At 40.2% G+C, this 16,250-nt stretch overlaps 3 protein-coding genes across 4 annotated transcripts in view; 1 reads left to right on the top strand and 2 right to left on the bottom strand.

The window, feature by feature from the left end:
* Positions 1–2,183, bottom strand: part of usf3 (upstream transcription factor family member 3) — a 10,000-nt gene extending 7,817 nt beyond the window's left edge. The window contains 6 exon segments of the mRNA XM_020599978.1: positions 1–227; positions 913–1,009; positions 1,120–1,202; positions 1,310–1,341; positions 1,458–1,582; positions 2,099–2,183. The exon segment at positions 1–227 is cut by the window's left edge and continues 582 nt beyond it. Of these exon segments, the coding sequence (XP_020455634.1) occupies positions 1–227; positions 913–1,009; positions 1,120–1,202; positions 1,310–1,341; positions 1,458–1,501 (483 nt within the window). The 5' untranslated portion in view covers positions 1,502–1,582; positions 2,099–2,183.
* A 253-nt stretch (positions 2,184–2,436) lies between these two features.
* Positions 2,437–6,645, bottom strand: naa50 (N-alpha-acetyltransferase 50, NatE catalytic subunit). 2 transcript variants are annotated; one of them, XM_020599922.1, is made up of 5 exons: positions 6,324–6,645; positions 4,778–4,911; positions 4,210–4,329; positions 4,051–4,117; positions 2,437–3,867 (listed from the first exon to the last, which is right to left on the bottom strand). In XM_020599922.1, the coding sequence occupies exons 1-5, from the start codon at positions 6,329–6,331 to the stop codon at positions 3,690–3,692; spliced, it is 507 nt and encodes a 168-aa protein (XP_020455578.1). In that variant the 5' UTR covers positions 6,332–6,645; the 3' UTR covers positions 2,437–3,689. The 2 variants fall into 2 exon arrangements, with proteins under 2 accessions (XP_020455578.1, XP_020455577.1); XM_020599921.1 differs by having other exon boundaries at positions 4,778–4,914; positions 6,324–6,643.
* A 792-nt stretch (positions 6,646–7,437) lies between these two features.
* Positions 7,438–16,185, top strand: atp6v1ab (ATPase H+ transporting V1 subunit Ab). The gene is made up of 15 exons (XM_020600054.1): positions 7,438–7,587; positions 10,458–10,561; positions 10,973–11,101; positions 11,602–11,816; positions 11,911–12,048; positions 12,139–12,290; positions 12,382–12,544; positions 12,637–12,745; positions 12,874–12,996; positions 13,875–13,989; positions 14,085–14,148; positions 14,232–14,435; positions 14,658–14,752; positions 14,961–15,132; positions 15,532–16,185. The coding sequence occupies exons 2-15, from the start codon at positions 10,480–10,482 to the stop codon at positions 15,622–15,624; spliced, it is 1,854 nt and encodes a 617-aa protein (XP_020455710.1). The 5' UTR covers positions 7,438–7,587; positions 10,458–10,479; the 3' UTR covers positions 15,625–16,185.
* Positions 16,186–16,250: the final 65 nt, after the last annotated feature.

Below are 16,250 nucleotides of genomic sequence, written 5' to 3'. Positions count from 1 at the left end.
CTTTCCTGCCTGGCACATTACATTGCCATTGGAATAGACGATGATCCCTTTTGGGAGTTGGTGAGTTGGAGTCACCTTTGCCACCTTGGCACTGCATTGTTTGCCCTTCCAGTGGATGGTGGGGTCCTCTAGAAGGTTAATATCATGGGCTTTTAGAAGCTCAATGTAGTGAGCACTCTCCTTCCTCAGGTTCTCCAACTGACGCCGCAGTCGACGGATCTCCTCAGCTGCACAGAGACCAAGCAAAAAACTATGATGAAATATAGTTGTAGGCCTATTTTTTTATAATGAAAATTAGACTAAAACAAAATGGTAATATTTGATCATGAGAGCTATGACAAAATGTTTTGTATTTTTTAATCAACAAATCATCATCATTTGAAAGATGTCCACATGAACATGAACTAACGATTGTCTTAATGTTAAGTCTTGTTCAACGACCTGCCACATCTGTGGAATCAAGTAAAACAGTTTCCTCCTTCGGTACAGGATTAATGTGGGCAGTGAAGCATCTAAATCTTCCTCTAGATATTTGCTACAGAACTCACACTGTGATAATGTTATCTAACAATTTAGCTACTCCTTAAGCTGAACCCAGTGAATATGAATTTATTTCAAATATGAGGGAATCTATTCCACAGAGAATCTGGGACACTGCGTGTGAACATATAAATTGTGGTTTCAAACCTCGATAGGTGAGAACACCTGTAACCATGGTAACAGAAGACTACAAAGATGGGGGCAGAGTAGCCTTAAAATGTTTATAAGATAAACTAAACTTGTTTTTGTTGACTACAACTAACAAAAATGAAAAGACACATAGTTGATCATACTTTAATGACATGAAGCACATATTCTGTAATTCAACTCTAAGAACATCTAAATTATGTGTGAGGTGTTGTTAAATTTTACCTTGGATTTTATCTCCTCCTTCCAGAAGCATTGTATCATTCTGTTTCTTCAGTTCAGTGATGTAGCGAAAAGCCTGGTCCAAGATCATGTTCTTACTCTAGGAATAAGGTGATGACAGTAAAACATGCCACACAGCAGCTAATTTGCTGGATACTAACATAACAGGTTGTTGATACAGCAAAACAATAATACCATCTTTTCTCTTACCTGTTTAAGTGCCTGGGAACAGGGTAGAAGATTACCAATGCGGTTAATCCCAGCATTGATCTTCTCTTTTCTGTGTCTCTCAACTGAATAAAGAGATTAAACGTTAATTACAAGCAACCTGTTAAATAACCCCTCAGTAAATCTATTTACAACTAGCACTAAGGTTTAAACACAATAACCCTTTTTTTACCTGCATTGTGAGATTCTTTGTTTTTCTTCTTTCTGTTCAAAAATTTAATACATTCACATTTTTATTACAAGCATGGAATAAAAGCGCCTGTGCTGATAATTTGGTTAAAACTATTATTTAAAAAAGGCAGACATCTCAGAAAGCTTACTTGGGTTTACGACCAGGTGTCTGTGTTTCAGTCATCTCTGGCATCCTGTCCTAACAGTTGCCTGTATGATAACATACCAGTCAACACATTTAACAGCTGGACCTAAAATCCCTTCCGTGACCGTCCTGCAATGAAAACATAAAGCATCCAAACAGAGAATGAATTATAAATAAGCATGACACTGGCTAGCCGTACAACACCAAAGAAAAATGATTTTGTTGCAACTATACAGAACTGGTTTTCATAAAATTGTAAAGTAACCTAAAACAAACATGTTAGGCTTACACTAATCTTCGTCTTCTACTACAGGTTAATACCTGTAGCAGTAGATGCTAACATGCTGGTATAGCCATAACCTAGCTCTACAGCTAATCTGTTTAACAAACTGCACAAACAGTTCCGGTGAGTGAGTTCTAGTTTACGTTGTCGATAACAAGAAATGTTCTGATAATTATTCTGTCATTTAAACAGCAAGAAACTAGCAACCTGAGCAAATACCTATTCACTTAGCTTTCTTTTAGCTAGCTGGCTATAACTAGCTTAGCTTACCATTACCGACATAATTATTAAGCTAAATAATGGCGGGTGTCTTTGCATCCCAGGTGATAATAGACTGCGAACTGAGGGTAGTTCCCACTAACCTCTAGCCTAGTCATTTTGTTGACTATTTGTCTCTGCGAGATCTTTGAGGATGAAAGCTAGCTGTTAGCTGGTAAGCCAAAGCATTCAACTCATCTCTCAAAACAATCTTGATAAACCTAATGTGGTGCAGAAAGGGGAGGGGTCCGGTGGTGCCAACAGCCAATAACCTTACACTTGAGAGGTTTTAGCCAATCACGAACGCGAACTGGTTTTCACTAAATACACCTAGACATTTATACTGTACAACTTTATACGCAGCAAATGTTTAAACCAAATTTTCAACCATATTTGTGTTTAGCAAATTATTCAAACAGAAGAGCACAATTAGTAACACATGTACTGCAAATAGTAATTATTTTATTTAGACGTTAAAAAGTCTTACAATATAGAGCTCCAGAAAAGATAAAATTTTTCAAATGAAGGGAAAACATGCTTATACTACAGTGGAGAGGACAGATCTCTCCTTACATGCAGAGGGGTCAGAGCTTCCTCTGGGTAATACATTGTATATGTAATATTTGTGACCATACCAAAACTTCCAAACTATCAGCAGAACCTCAAAACCTAGTGAAGGGATGTGAAATAGAAACAGACGCTGACTGATATTTAAGAAGCCCGTTTCTGTAGAGTGGCTACATAAGATGCCAAAAGTGTTTAAGCTGAAATGCCTCAAAACACTTGCATGCATTTAGAGGCACACATCCTTCAACACCTTAATTATAGTACTAAAAATAATGCCCAAATCCAATGTCAAAGAGCCAATCTAATGTTATCTGGACATTCCTCATAAAACAATGCAGAATGCCCTTCTCGGAAACACATGCATTGTTTCTCTCATTACTTAATGTTTTCACTCTTGGATGTAAACCCAGGAGAACCTCTGAAACACTTGCCATCTCATCAAAAATAAAAATAGCACAAACAGTTGAAGTGGTATTAAATTAACAGGCCAGAAACAAAAGTTATTCGGCAATTATGAGTGGTGACCACGTTTTCCCACCACCTCTAAACCGTTCAGCCTCTGAACATACCAATAAACTGGTCAGACTCATTTTGCCTGAACCTCAGGGTTCAGGTGGTGTAGGAACAGTGTTGTGACTGTTCCATGTAATAACTCAAGCATCACTCCAAAGTGGGAATCTGTGTGTCAGTAATGGTCTTTCAAACACTTTCACCACTTCAAATGTTTCAATGTTTTCTTCAGCTCAACAATAGAGAAATGTCCCCATCAGCTTTATAACCGCATTAAAAACAACTCCAACACAAAAATATGTTTCACAAGGACCCCACCCCCCCCCCCCCCACCAAGTCTCAAAAAACCGTCTGAAGTTGGCAATTTTGTCAATAGGAGCACTTTGGATACTTTGTCATTTTCAATTATCTGTACCAGGAAAAGGGAGCAATCAAATGTGCAAAAATCAAAGGGGACCCCTTTGAAAAAATAACTGCAGCAATATTTTGTACTTTAAGTTTATCTTCTCTTTTTGGCGTCCTTTGAAGAACGTTGTTGAATGTATCAACCCTGGGGCATTTGTCACAGTTCTGTTTCTGTGCAGGCGGGCGTATCTTCATTCTTTCCATAATGTGTCCCTACTCTGCCTTCTGAAGCTCTCCGCTGGGAGGTGCACATGGGCTGCGCAGGCTCTTCTGCAACACATGGGCATCTGCGGGTTCTATCCTCTTGTAGTAATTCTTTTTTGTTTCGATGATCTCAAAGCCAAACCTCTGGTAAAAGTCAATGGCTGACTCATTGCTGATCTGCACGTGACTATGGTGAAGGAGAAAGAAATGTAGTTAGTGACAAAGGACAAGATTTGGTCAAAAAGTAACATTTAACAAGATCAAATGATTACATTTACACCAGGGTTGAAAGAATCAGTCAGTTCGATCATTGTTACATGTAATTACTCTATACTGAAAATACATGTTATTTGCACTGCAATAAACTCACAGGTAAATGTTGTCAAAAGTGCCATCCTTCTCACAGATGTTTAACACATGATTCAGCATCTTTGTACCTGGACAGAGACATAATGAGAAAGATGTAAAAATAAAACAAAAGATCAAACAGTACCACTACAACACATTGAAGAGAGTCAGAGCTCCTCACCAATTCCAAGCCTACGGTAGGGTGCTAGACAGCCGAGTGTCATAATGTACAGTCTCTTCTGGTTCTGAGAGTGGTCCACTCTGCAGCACACAGCACCCACTGCAATGTCATTGAAGTATGCTGCAAGACAAATAAGAGGCAACACTGAAACACCATCAATAGAAAGGAAATGCCTAATGTCTTATAACCTAAAATGCCATAACTTCTAGACTGCAGAGGGCAGGGATATTTGAGATTTTATTGGCAGTGCAAAAATGGCCTTATTCTAGTCCAGACTGGCTTTCCACATGCTGTATTTTTTGATGATATACAGTAATAGGACATAATTTTGTTAAGTGTTGTACGGATAACACCTTTTTCAACCTCATATGTGGAAATTAAGCTGTTAAATAAAAATCCCTTTCCTTCATGAGGATGGTAAATCCCCTACATTGCATCTACCTGTTTTAATCTTTCCATATACCGTTTCTCTGTCTAATGTTTGCTGTCACAAAGACCATGTTTTCTATATGCAAAGAGATTTATTTGAAGTTATCTGGGTGTTAGCTGCATGAATAATGTCTCTTACCTAGCTTTGCAAGCTCTCCAACTTCCAGTACATCTTTGTAAAACTTGTCATTGTAGCTGACTGGGAAAATGACCTGGTTCAGGCGTTTCAGCTGCTTAATGTTGTGGGGCGTAACATCCCCCAGCTCGATCCGGCTACTGGAACAAGAGCAAAACGGTCAAATAGCTGAAAACAGGAAAAACACTACATTCAAGATGCTTGGACTCAAATGTTTTCAAGGCCCACTGCACAGCAACAAAACGAACAAGAGGAGACAGCAGCATCTTGTTAACTTTGAGATATAGCTCTAGTCTGCTGAGAACTCAAAAGCAGTTTTATATTTTAATAAATGTTATTTCTTGGAAATTAACTAGCAACTATTTTAATAACTGATTAATCGTTTAGGTCCATTTATGCTAAGTACTTAAATTACAAACTTGCACACTGTACAGTGTTTAGCACTGTATATCGTTTATACTGTTTTCATTGCTATTTACAATGTCTTTATTATTACAAGTTTATTTTAGGCTTCTTCATTAAAACACCCTTGTTTAACTGCTATAACACCTGAGATTCCTCCTTTGGGATTATAAAGCACATCTCTAAGTGATAGCCAGTCTAGAGTCAGTGGAAGCTGTCAATGTCCCCAAAAGGTAAGACACAAGCCGCCTAAAATAACTTATTTAACACAATAACACAAGATTTTGAGATTTTAAATTTTGTTTTACTAAGAAAAGGGGATATACACTTGCTAAAATCATGATAACGTCAGGGAATGAGTGTAGATTTGGGACTTAGTAAGTGGCCGAGAAGCTCACTGTGGTATTTATAGGACGACTAAATATCTAAAAACAACTGTCACGTGTGTTGGTCATCAGGACGTGCAGTGCCAACTTCCGTCCACACTTCGGTCAAGTGTGAAGTCTCATCTAAACAATCAACAGCGTTAATTTGTCCTCGTGTCATTAGAGAATTGACACCTTGGCCAAAAGTGGGTTAGCCAAAACGTGTAGCTTCAGTGCTTATCATGTATTGCTCTGGCAGATCAAGTTACACAGAGCAAGCCGATGTTGTCTGTAACGTTACTGTTAACAAGACAACTGACAGAGCTGCCCAACACAAGCTGCGTGTGCAGTAACGTCTCCAGTAACTTATTTGACTGTCCTGGCCACCTTGCTCCTGCTGACGTTCTGTTTGGGTGTTGTCGATGTTCACGGCGAACACACAAGTAATGAGATCCAGGATCTGCCTTCTTAGCTTAGCTAAACTGGGTTTACCGACCCTGCTTCCCAGTAGCAGCGAGCTAGTTAGACTAGCTTCTTTGCAATCTGAACCAGTCAACAATCTGCTTAGGTTGACGATGATATCTGTCACAGAACTGCTTCAGTAATCGTGCTGTCGTTTGTATTTTCTGTCCTACAACCAAACAAAAGTAGCTTAGCTAGCTAGCTAGCTAGCTAGCCATGCCGTCTTCTCCCCGCCTCCCCTTGGAGGAAAAAAAATAACAGACATGAAAAACTTTACTCGTGATAAGCTACTTATTCGTGACTTAAAAGCTTACACTCACCCTTTCATTCTCAACAAATATTATCCCTTACTTTCGACGAGACTGGTCCTGACAGTTATTTTGGGTATAAAAAAAAAGAGGAATTCTGACAGAGTTAGGGTCGGGGATGTCTCCTGTTTTACCCTCCACATGTAGCTACTTGCGATGGTTGCAGTTAGCTTGGCCGCCGCCGCCGCACTCCTTCCAAGACTGTGTGCGGACAGTCAACCCTGACCCCCGCATGCGCACAAGCCTGCTATGTATAGATGGAGACTTTTTAACCTGATATTCGTCTCTCGGGTTGCACCCTGTCGCAAGATCGAGTAATCAAATCAGAGCACTGCGCATACATTTTGGGGTGCAGGTACTCAAGCTGAGACAGAAGCTCATCTTGTATTTATGTAGCCTATTTATTCAGATAACAATAGACTCATGCAGATGTGTTAAAACACAGTTCTATGAAATTATCGATTCACACAAATCAGTGGCCTTTAGTATTCAGTTTGGAAAACTTGGTGACAGTTGTTGCATTACAAGTCTGTCAGTAGCTGGACACCACATAGCTACGTTTCCTGCAAGTTTTAATAGACTACTTGTTATTTGGCAATGATCTAATAGTAATTAAAGTAATCCCTTAAATATTACCGCTTACACCCCTGGGCCCGTGTCTGGTATTAAAATACTCACTGACACTAGATCGATCACCAGTGTTTTTTTTGTTTGTTTGTTTATTTTATTGAACATCATATTTACAAACATACAAGGCAATTAAGTAAAATTGTCTACAGAACCCATATAGAACCGAGCAACACATCATACACCTCAATAGCTGAACAAAACAAATTAATCAATTGAAGAGAGAGAACAAAAAATAAATAAATAAAACAAATAAATACATTAAAACATATAGCCAGGGACTTACAATAAATCTAATCGTGCAATTGTAGACAAAAGACCTCGGGCTCCTTTAACACTCATGCAGCCCAGGGATTTCGTAAATGTAGATATTTCGTGCCTAAACGCATCTAAATAAGTTTGCCTTTTACTCCATTTACATTTATTTACGCCAGTATTTCTTCACTTGAAAATTTTTACTGTAGCCCAATTGAGCCAAAATGGCGGATGTTGGAGGGCGGAGCCAAAATGGCGGCAGTTTCAGGGTCCTGCATTAAAATCGAGCAGCGAGTGAATGAAGTCAGCTGATGTTTCTGCGCTATCACGCATTGTAGCACCCATCGCTTCTCTCTCGAGGCAAGAAGGAAAACCACCATCTCACAACCAGGCGGTAAATATTGCATTCTGTACAACTGAGATATTATAAACCAGCATTTACTTGTGTGTTGACAATACATTCATTTTTGCTATCTCATTCCCCCAAAACGGTCGAGCAAGCAATTTTCAGCCAGGCCAAGAAACCAGACATGCTATCGTTTTTATAATCACGAATAACCTACGGGGCTAGCTAGCGTTGTTGTTCTTTTTAAGACAAAGTGGGATTGAGTTGAAATAGCAGGTTTATTTACGATTTTAGACCCTCACTGCTGTGTCACTAGAGTAGTTTCGAGGAAAGATGTCAATAAGGGTATCGTGCACTGGGATCAGGTTCAAAGCAATGGCACAGCACCGTGCTACCAGCGTATGCAGGCTACCGGGTAATTCATTGAATCACTTCTGTTGCCACGGGAGTCTGTAATGTAATTTAGCTGAACTGTTTTGGACATCTGTGTGCATTACTGTAGGTAGGTTTGTAATTCACATCAGTGGGACAAGACGCTTTGCGTGGTTATGTCACTTGCATGTAACATTTCTTTGACGCTTTGCGTGGTTATGTCACTTGCATTTCTTTTCCTAATTTTGCACAGACACCATGTAGCTATATGTATATGCCTCTTCTCATTGTTAACTACATTTGGTTTGCATTGTAGGTACTGCACAATTGTCTCTTCCTGGTGTACAAGCTGTTTTGTTTCCGTTCTTTCATTTTAAATTTAATGTCAGTAGGACCTCATTCTAGCCTTCTTTTAAAACTATTGTTCATAAATTAGCCAATATAACATCTATGGTGATTAGTAGATAATGAAGTAAGCCCATTGCCCACATTCTATTGAGAACTGCGGTGTTTCCACAAACTGTTATAATTTGTACTTCCCAGTTTTGCACCATGCTAGTTTTCCACTTCCTTCATCAGCCTCACACTGTGGGTCAGTCATGTGTCAGGATCATATGACTGGTGTCATTTTTGTTAAATTCTTTGTCAGTAACTCTTATCTGGAAGTTAAGAACAAAAGTAGTATTCATTACAAGACAATCTGACCTCAGCTACTTTAAAACAAGCATATAACAATTATTGTAATATCACTGTCATTACATGTTTTTAAAAGGTTTATTTGTAATTCTGGTTTGATCTGTAGAATTTTCATTAATCAAGCAGGTAGATAGAATTTGTGATCTCATATAAATTAGTCATTAGAGCAATAGACCTTATTTTCCAGCTGCTCCAGCTTGTTAAAAAGCATTCATGCCGTAATTGTCCAGTCATAATTGTGAATGTTCCAGCTGTCCTCAATTTGTCTTTGAGATAAACTTGCCAATAATTATTTATTCAAAATAAGTGGCATTTCTATGTTTTTGGTGTTTGTTTTCAAACTAAATAACGTCACAGAGAAGCTGAGTGAAGCCTTTCTAGATTTCATTCCTGCCGTTGGCCTTTTGGTGGAGCTGCTTTATTTCTGCAAACATGGCCAAACAAGCTGTGTGGCGTAACAGGAAGATCTGTGTATGAGTGGGAAGGACAAGAAAAGGGCATGGATGAAGTGTGTGTGTGTGTGTGTGTGTGTATGATATGATTGTCATATGTATATTTATAACTGAAGGCAGAATGAGCATGCTGACTGGATCTGCTGTGTCTGATACATTGCAGATCAAGCTGCTCTGCACAACATCTGCACTGAGCTCTCTGGGGGGATGGGTTTCTGTCACAAGTGGTGACACCATGTGTTTGTTTAACTTCTGCCTGTAGCCAAAATGTATACTGTAGTATCTAGCACATATGTGATATAAATATGACAGAAAAAAGAGGTAGAAAAGATATGAATCCTTAATTCAAAGATATCCCTATGGAAGTCAGTTGTATTCCTTCATATAAAAATGGAGCATGTTTGAATTTTTTGTATATATGTGAAAGGAAAACCGGAACATGTTGCTCTGTGGGATTCCCCTCTAATGTTAGCCAGACACATCATATTGACCGACTGTAGCACTTAGGTGTGTTTGGAGCCGAGGAGGAGGGCGGCTTAGATGAGTCTCTGTAACGCTGAGAAATTCAGAGTCATGAGCAGTGATATAGCTGCATTTTCCTGACAGATTCCTCGGTGGCATCAAAGATTTGTCTATAGATTGGCTTTAATTAACCTCCTTTTCTTTTCTTTTCTATTTTTTTCTTTTCTTTTATCTGCTTTTTTGTTTAGAAAAATGTGTTTTGGTCTAAGTCTGTTGTAAAAAGCCACCTTGACAATGTTAAAACACAGGATTTGTAAAAATCCAGGACAATTTCTCTTAGGTCTACCTTCTAAAAAAGGAAAGGATCGGTGCCAAGTTAAAGGGACAAGACAACAGCTTTATGGATATGTGGCCGCCTCTGATGGATCACTTTACCAGAGATCTAGCTCAGACCCACAGTATTGAGATAATATGTGCATTATTGTGATGCAAAATAATATTATAATAATCATAGGATAATCACCTTTATTTGGCCGAGTATGTTACACACAATTTGTTGCTGGTACAGAACCAAGACAGCCATCAGCCATCTGGCCACGTTGTCACTTGTTAGAATCCAGCCCGAGACCCTAGTCAAATCATTTCAAGCCTAATTTCTCTCTCTCTGTCGTGAAGTAGGTTGATTTTAATTCTTCTATTAACCCGGTCACTGCTGGCTCAGTCCTAAAACAGGTGTGTAACAATGTGCAGTCTAATGTAACAGCAGAAATCGCTACTGTTGCCAACAGCTAACCTTCAGCTGGTAATAAAATCCTTCATTATGTAGAGCTTATGTTGTTGAAAGTGATCCTGCCTCTCCTGCAGTCCTCTGGTTCATTACCTCCTTTCCTTCATGGCTCCCTCACGTTATTTGTCCATTCTCTGCTCTTCCTACAGTTAGACTAACAAACCAGTGAAGATGGACATGTCCAAGCTGCCTAAGATCAGGGACGAGGAGAGAGAGAGCCAGTTTGGATACGTTCATGGTGTCTCCGGACCAGGTTGGCCACCATAAATGCATAAACACCGTCAACACTATCAAACTCTTTCTTCACTTTGCACTTGAAGCACAGCATTATCATACAAGCCTTAAATTTGCAGCAGGTTAGGCCCAAATGTTTGTTGTGCTGTTCGAAGTTGGTAAGAAGTACAAGACATTGGGTTGCTACATTACCCCCTGTTCATCATGCATGTCTCACTCTCTCTATTGGCTTCTAGGTTTGTGGCATATTTTCATGATCAAAGATAAGTTTTTATATAACTGACATTAAGCATAGTTTCTACCAACAATATTTTAGCTGAGACTGTAGAAAAAAAGAAGAGAGACTCGTACAGCTACTGCCCTTTGTCTTCACTGGGTTTGATTGTTTAACTGCATTCAGTCTTATTGTTTACCTTGTTTGTATTTCAAGTGGTGACAGCCACAGCCATGGCAGGAGCAGCCATGTATGAGCTTGTCCGTGTCGGCCACAGTGAACTGGTAGGAGAGATTATCAGGCTGGAGGGAGACATGGCCACCATCCAGGTCTATGAGGAGACATGTATCCTTTTGGGAAACTTCTTTGCCAAGCTATGTTCATTCAAAATATATACTGCTGATCACAAACAGGAGCAGCCAAACACAAAAAAGAAGTGCTACTCAAAGGAAATCCACAGAAAGACCCCAGAAACAAAACATAAAACACTTCAATATCCAAAAAAATGGTGGCTGTAGACCATGGATCGAGCCTCAGAATTTTGTCTGAACCCTATCCGTGCCTGATTGTGTGGTGTTCAAACCCAATCTGGATCCGACAAACTTATAGTATATAATATATAAGCAACTAAGGAGATTTTTCTCTATTGTGCTTCAAATGATTTAAACCAAACTTGTTTTCAAAAACACTGAGCTATACTATATTTTTGTTGCACTAATCTCATTTTAGATTTTTCATTACATAAGAAAGTTATGTTTACCTACCTCATTTACCATATTCTCTGTTTTATATTAGAAACTGTATCCTATCCAAACTCTGCTGGGTTTTCCTCAGCTTCAGCACAGCTGGTGTGTCTGTTGGAGATCCTGTGCTAAGAACAGGGAAACCTCTTTCTGTGGAGTTGGGTCCAGGAATTATGGGGTCCATCTTTGACGGTATCCAGCGGCCCCTCAAAGACATCAATGACCTCACACAAAGCATCTACATCCCCAGAGGTGTTAACATTGGAGCCCTGAACCGAGACCTCAAGTGGGAGTTTTGTCCCAGCAAGAGCCTGCGGGTGTGTCTCTGCGCAGACATCAAAACTTCTTGATATGTTCAAATCCTCAGATAAATTTATGGTATGTCATGTCTCTTTTTTTTCTCACTGTTAGGCTGGCAGTCATATCACAGGAGGAGACATCTACGGCATGGTGTACGAGAACTCCCTCATCAAGCACAAGATCATGCTGCCCCCCAAAAACAGAGGCACCGTGACTTACGTGGCTCCTCCTGGAACCTACGACATCACCGTGGGTTCAACACACTTCCACCTGAGGTTGAGCTTTAAATACAACTGCTGGCCATTTGCTTTATGTTTATGTTGTGTGTGCCTCTGTCAGGATGTCGTGATGGAGCTCGAGTTCGAGGGAGTGAAGGAGAAGTTCACCATGGTGCAAGTGTGGCCTGTCAGACAAGTGCGGCCTGTCACAGAGAAGTTACCTGCCAATCACCCACTGCTGACTGGACAGAGAGTGCTGGACGCCCTTTTTCCGTGAGTCCTATGTCCTCCATTTTAACAATTTTTACTCAAGACATAGTACAAATGTCCTAGAGGATTTTTTTTTTCTCTTCTCTTTGTGAAGATGTGTACAGGGAGGAACCACAGCCATCCCAGGAGCCTTTGGGTGTGGAAAGACTGTCATCTCCCAGTCCCTGTCCAAGTACTCTAACAGTAATGTCATCATCTACGTAGGCTGCGGGGAGCGTGGTAATGAGATGTCAGAAGTATTGCGGGACTTCCCTGAGGTGGGTATTGATTATACGTATTGGCATTTTACATCACAATGTGAGCGACTTAAATTTGTTTGGGGTGACTAACCATGTCGTCTGGCTGACAGCTAACCATGGAAGTTGATGGGAAGACAGAGAGCATCATGAAGAGAACAGCACTGGTGGCCAACACCTCCAACATGCCTGTAGCTGCTAGAGAAGCCTCCATTTACACAGGTGACTGTCACCGGTTTGAAATACATTCGAGTATACAATTAAACCAGTGACCAGCCTATTGGTTTACTGTGAGTATGTGTAGATTATCTTACATGAGTAGTGTGTACTAACTGAGTTTGTTTCGCCAGGAATCACACTGTCTGAGTACTTCAGAGACATGGGATACAATGTGAGCATGATGGCTGACTCCACCTCTCGCTGGGCTGAGGCTCTCAGGGAAATTTCTGGCCGTCTGGCTGAGATGCCTGCTGGTAAATTTTGAGATTCTCATGAAAGCTGATGGCAGTTTATGTACTGTGTTTCCGGTACTGGGTGATGCAAAAAAGCCACTAATGTTATTTGCTAGTTTACGTTTCTTAACGTGGCATCATGAGCATCAGACGTTAAATTCAAATCATGTAACCTGCTCAAATATCACACTGCGTTACAGGAAATGAGAAAAGCATTTTGTACAAGCTTTCATTGATCAATTTCTGCTTTGTGAAAGGACGCAGCAGTGAATCTGTGAATTTCACAAAACGTGTGTAACCTCCTGCTCATCCTAACAAGGAAGCAAAGAAATTTGGCAATGACTTTGAAAACCGAACAGCTACAATATGCAACTTTTGCAAACTAAGCTAGAGCTAGTTTTCGGCCTCCGAATTGAAATGGGCAGATTTTTGGATTTTGAGTGGCCGAATTCAGTTATGACCTTCAAAATATACAAATGTATTTGATAAGGATGTGGTGTCTTTCATCTATTCTGCCCCCTCCATGACAGTTTGCTGCTCACAGCCCTTGTGTAAAAGCTGCTTATGGTGTTGGTTTATTTGTTTCGCTAAACCCTCTAGTGGCTGAAAAGAAATAGAGTAGATTTAAATGAATAGTCATGGTCATCTGACTGCACTAAATCCTAATACAGGTATGTAGATCTCTGCTGAAATATGAAGACCATCTATCAGCTGAATGCACCAATAGGCCACTGTTTGTTTCAAATTTTAATGCTTGAGCTTCCTGTAAGGGAGACTAGTACTGCTTTATTTTCAAAGAGAAAGCCAGAATTGTGGGAGTGTTCAAAAGTGTTATGTCTTATTGTAACCCACTAGAAAGCAGGAGGGCTGTGTGTAAAAATGATATTCTCTACCCACAGACAGCGGTTACCCTGCCTACCTCGGTGCTCGTCTCGCTTCCTTCTACGAGCGTGCCGGCAGGGTGAAATGTCTGGGCAACCCTGAGAGGGAGGGCAGCGTCAGTATTGTAGGAGCGTGAGTACAGCTTTGTATCACTAGATGGAGACAATTCTCTGCACATGTTGTAGACTGTTAAAGGTGTCAAATTAAAATGTCTGTTCTTCTTTCAGTGTATCGCCTCCTGGTGGTGACTTCTCTGACCCTGTTACTTCAGCCACTCTTGGTATTGTCCAGGTAAATATGAAATTGTGATCCCACTGTCGCCTAATAAAATAAATGGGCTTTGTTGAAGATGCTTTATGATGTGCCTTTCTCAGGTATTCTGGGGTCTGGATAAGAAGCTGGCTCAGCGGAAGCACTTCCCTTCTGTGAACTGGCTGATCAGCTACAGTAAATACACTCGTGCTCTAGATGAATATTATGACAAGCACTTCCCAGAGTTTGTGCCCCTGCGTACCAAGGCCAAGGAGATCTTGCAGGAAGAGGAGGACCTGGCTGAGATTGTGCAACTTGTTGGAAAGGTAATTCAGCACCAAGCTGGCAGCGGCAGTTTCATCTTTGGCTGAGCAGTGATTTTATCTTTACAGTGTCATGCGATAAAGTTCAAAGTTTGAAACATATTCTATATTTACTTGTTCAAATACCTCACAGAAGTTAGGTTTTTCTTTGTTTTTGTTATTTTATGAATAAATCACTAATGTCGCTTAACCCCTCCTCACCTGACTGTATACCTCTGTTAACAGGCATCACTGGCTGAAACAGATAAAATCACCCTGGAAGTAGCCAAACTGATCAAAGATGACTTCCTCCAGCAGAACGGTTACACTGCTTACGACAGGTAACGTAACACTGAACCACACATACTCACTCATTTTTAGTTAGTTATTGACCAGACTTCAAACAGATGTTGGACGGCTTGAGAGTGAAGGTGATACTCCACTTTTGGGTATTTTCTGTGCATGTCAGTGGTTTTAAGTGTTTGAACAGATTACTGATCTAATCTATTAACCTCTGATAAACACTATGATGTCTTTGTGTCTCTTCAGGTTCTGTCCCTTCTATAAGACAGTGGGCATTCTTTCCAACATGATCTCTTTCTATGACATGGCACGGCACGCGGTGGAGTCCACAGCTCAGAGTGATAACAAGATCACGTGGGCCATGATCAGGGAGCACATGGGAGAAATCCTTTACAGGATCACCTCAATGAAATTCAAGGTGCAGTATTTTTTGTTTTGCAGTTGTATAAACTGGTCAGTTGTTAAAAATCATACAAAAATGTTGATATATTTCTCTTTTTTCCTTCATATTTTTAATATTGTGACAAATATTGTATTGTGGACTTTTTATTGTGGCAGTATCATACCATGAGTATTTGGTATCGTTACATCCCTAGTGTCAACTTAGTGGTTCTCAGGTTGATATTAAACTGACAGATCAGGATTCATTGAACAAAAAAATCCTCAAATTACTGCCACATGGTTGTATGCGTCTGCCACCAAGTCAAGTTGCAGTATATAGCTGTCTGTATGTAGGGGAAATCTAATCAGTTTATCCTTGAATCCAATTGGACATTGGTTTTGTGTTCAGTTTGTAAGTGTATTTCTGTCTGTACAGGACCCAGTGAAGGACGGTGAGGCCAAGATCAAGGCTGAGTATGCTCAGCTGTTGGAGGACATGCAGAACGCCTTCCGTACGTTGGAAGAATAGGCACCCACCACTCGCAGTCATTCCAGTTTTCATCTCTGCCCCCTCCACCGCAGACTCACATTCCACCTTGTCGTACTCCCGAAACCCATGTGCTCCTCTTTGAGTGTTTGTGCGTGATGTGTGTGTATGCAATTTCATGTGGAAGGAAAAGAGAAGGATGTACTGTATTAATTTTTGTTGCCTCAAGTAGGTTTGCTCTGAATCCTCTGCATGGTCACTGAATGTGAGTGTGTATGAAAGAGGAATCTCTTCACCCCATTTCTTTTCTATTTTGGTGTGTAGCTGTGCCGCTCTGCCTGAAGAGGATTGTTTGGTTGATATATTGTAATTCAGACCATCTGTACAGAAGAGTATTGAATATAAATTTAATAAGATCAGTCTATTTATTGTCGGCATTTTGATGTAATGGCTTAGTTCTTTCTTTCTGTTTTTATGGTTGTGTTTCACGTTGTGCAGTGTTGTGTACTTTGCTGTGTGAATGTGTAAGAGTCGGATTACAACACTATGCTGTCCAACGCTTTTTGTCATGTTACTCCCAATGAATTAAAATGTGGAGAAAAAGAATTGTGTGTGTTCACCTGTTTGATGTCATAGTTCCTGATGATGCTGTTGAACTGGTCTTTCTG

Source organism: Monopterus albus, unplaced genomic scaffold, assembly GCF_001952655.1.
Source record: "Monopterus albus unplaced genomic scaffold, M_albus_1.0 scaffold44.1, whole genome shotgun sequence".
Classification (NCBI taxonomy): Eukaryota; Metazoa; Chordata; class Actinopteri; order Synbranchiformes; family Synbranchidae; genus Monopterus; species Monopterus albus.
This window is presented reverse-complemented; position numbering and strand designations above follow the sequence as displayed.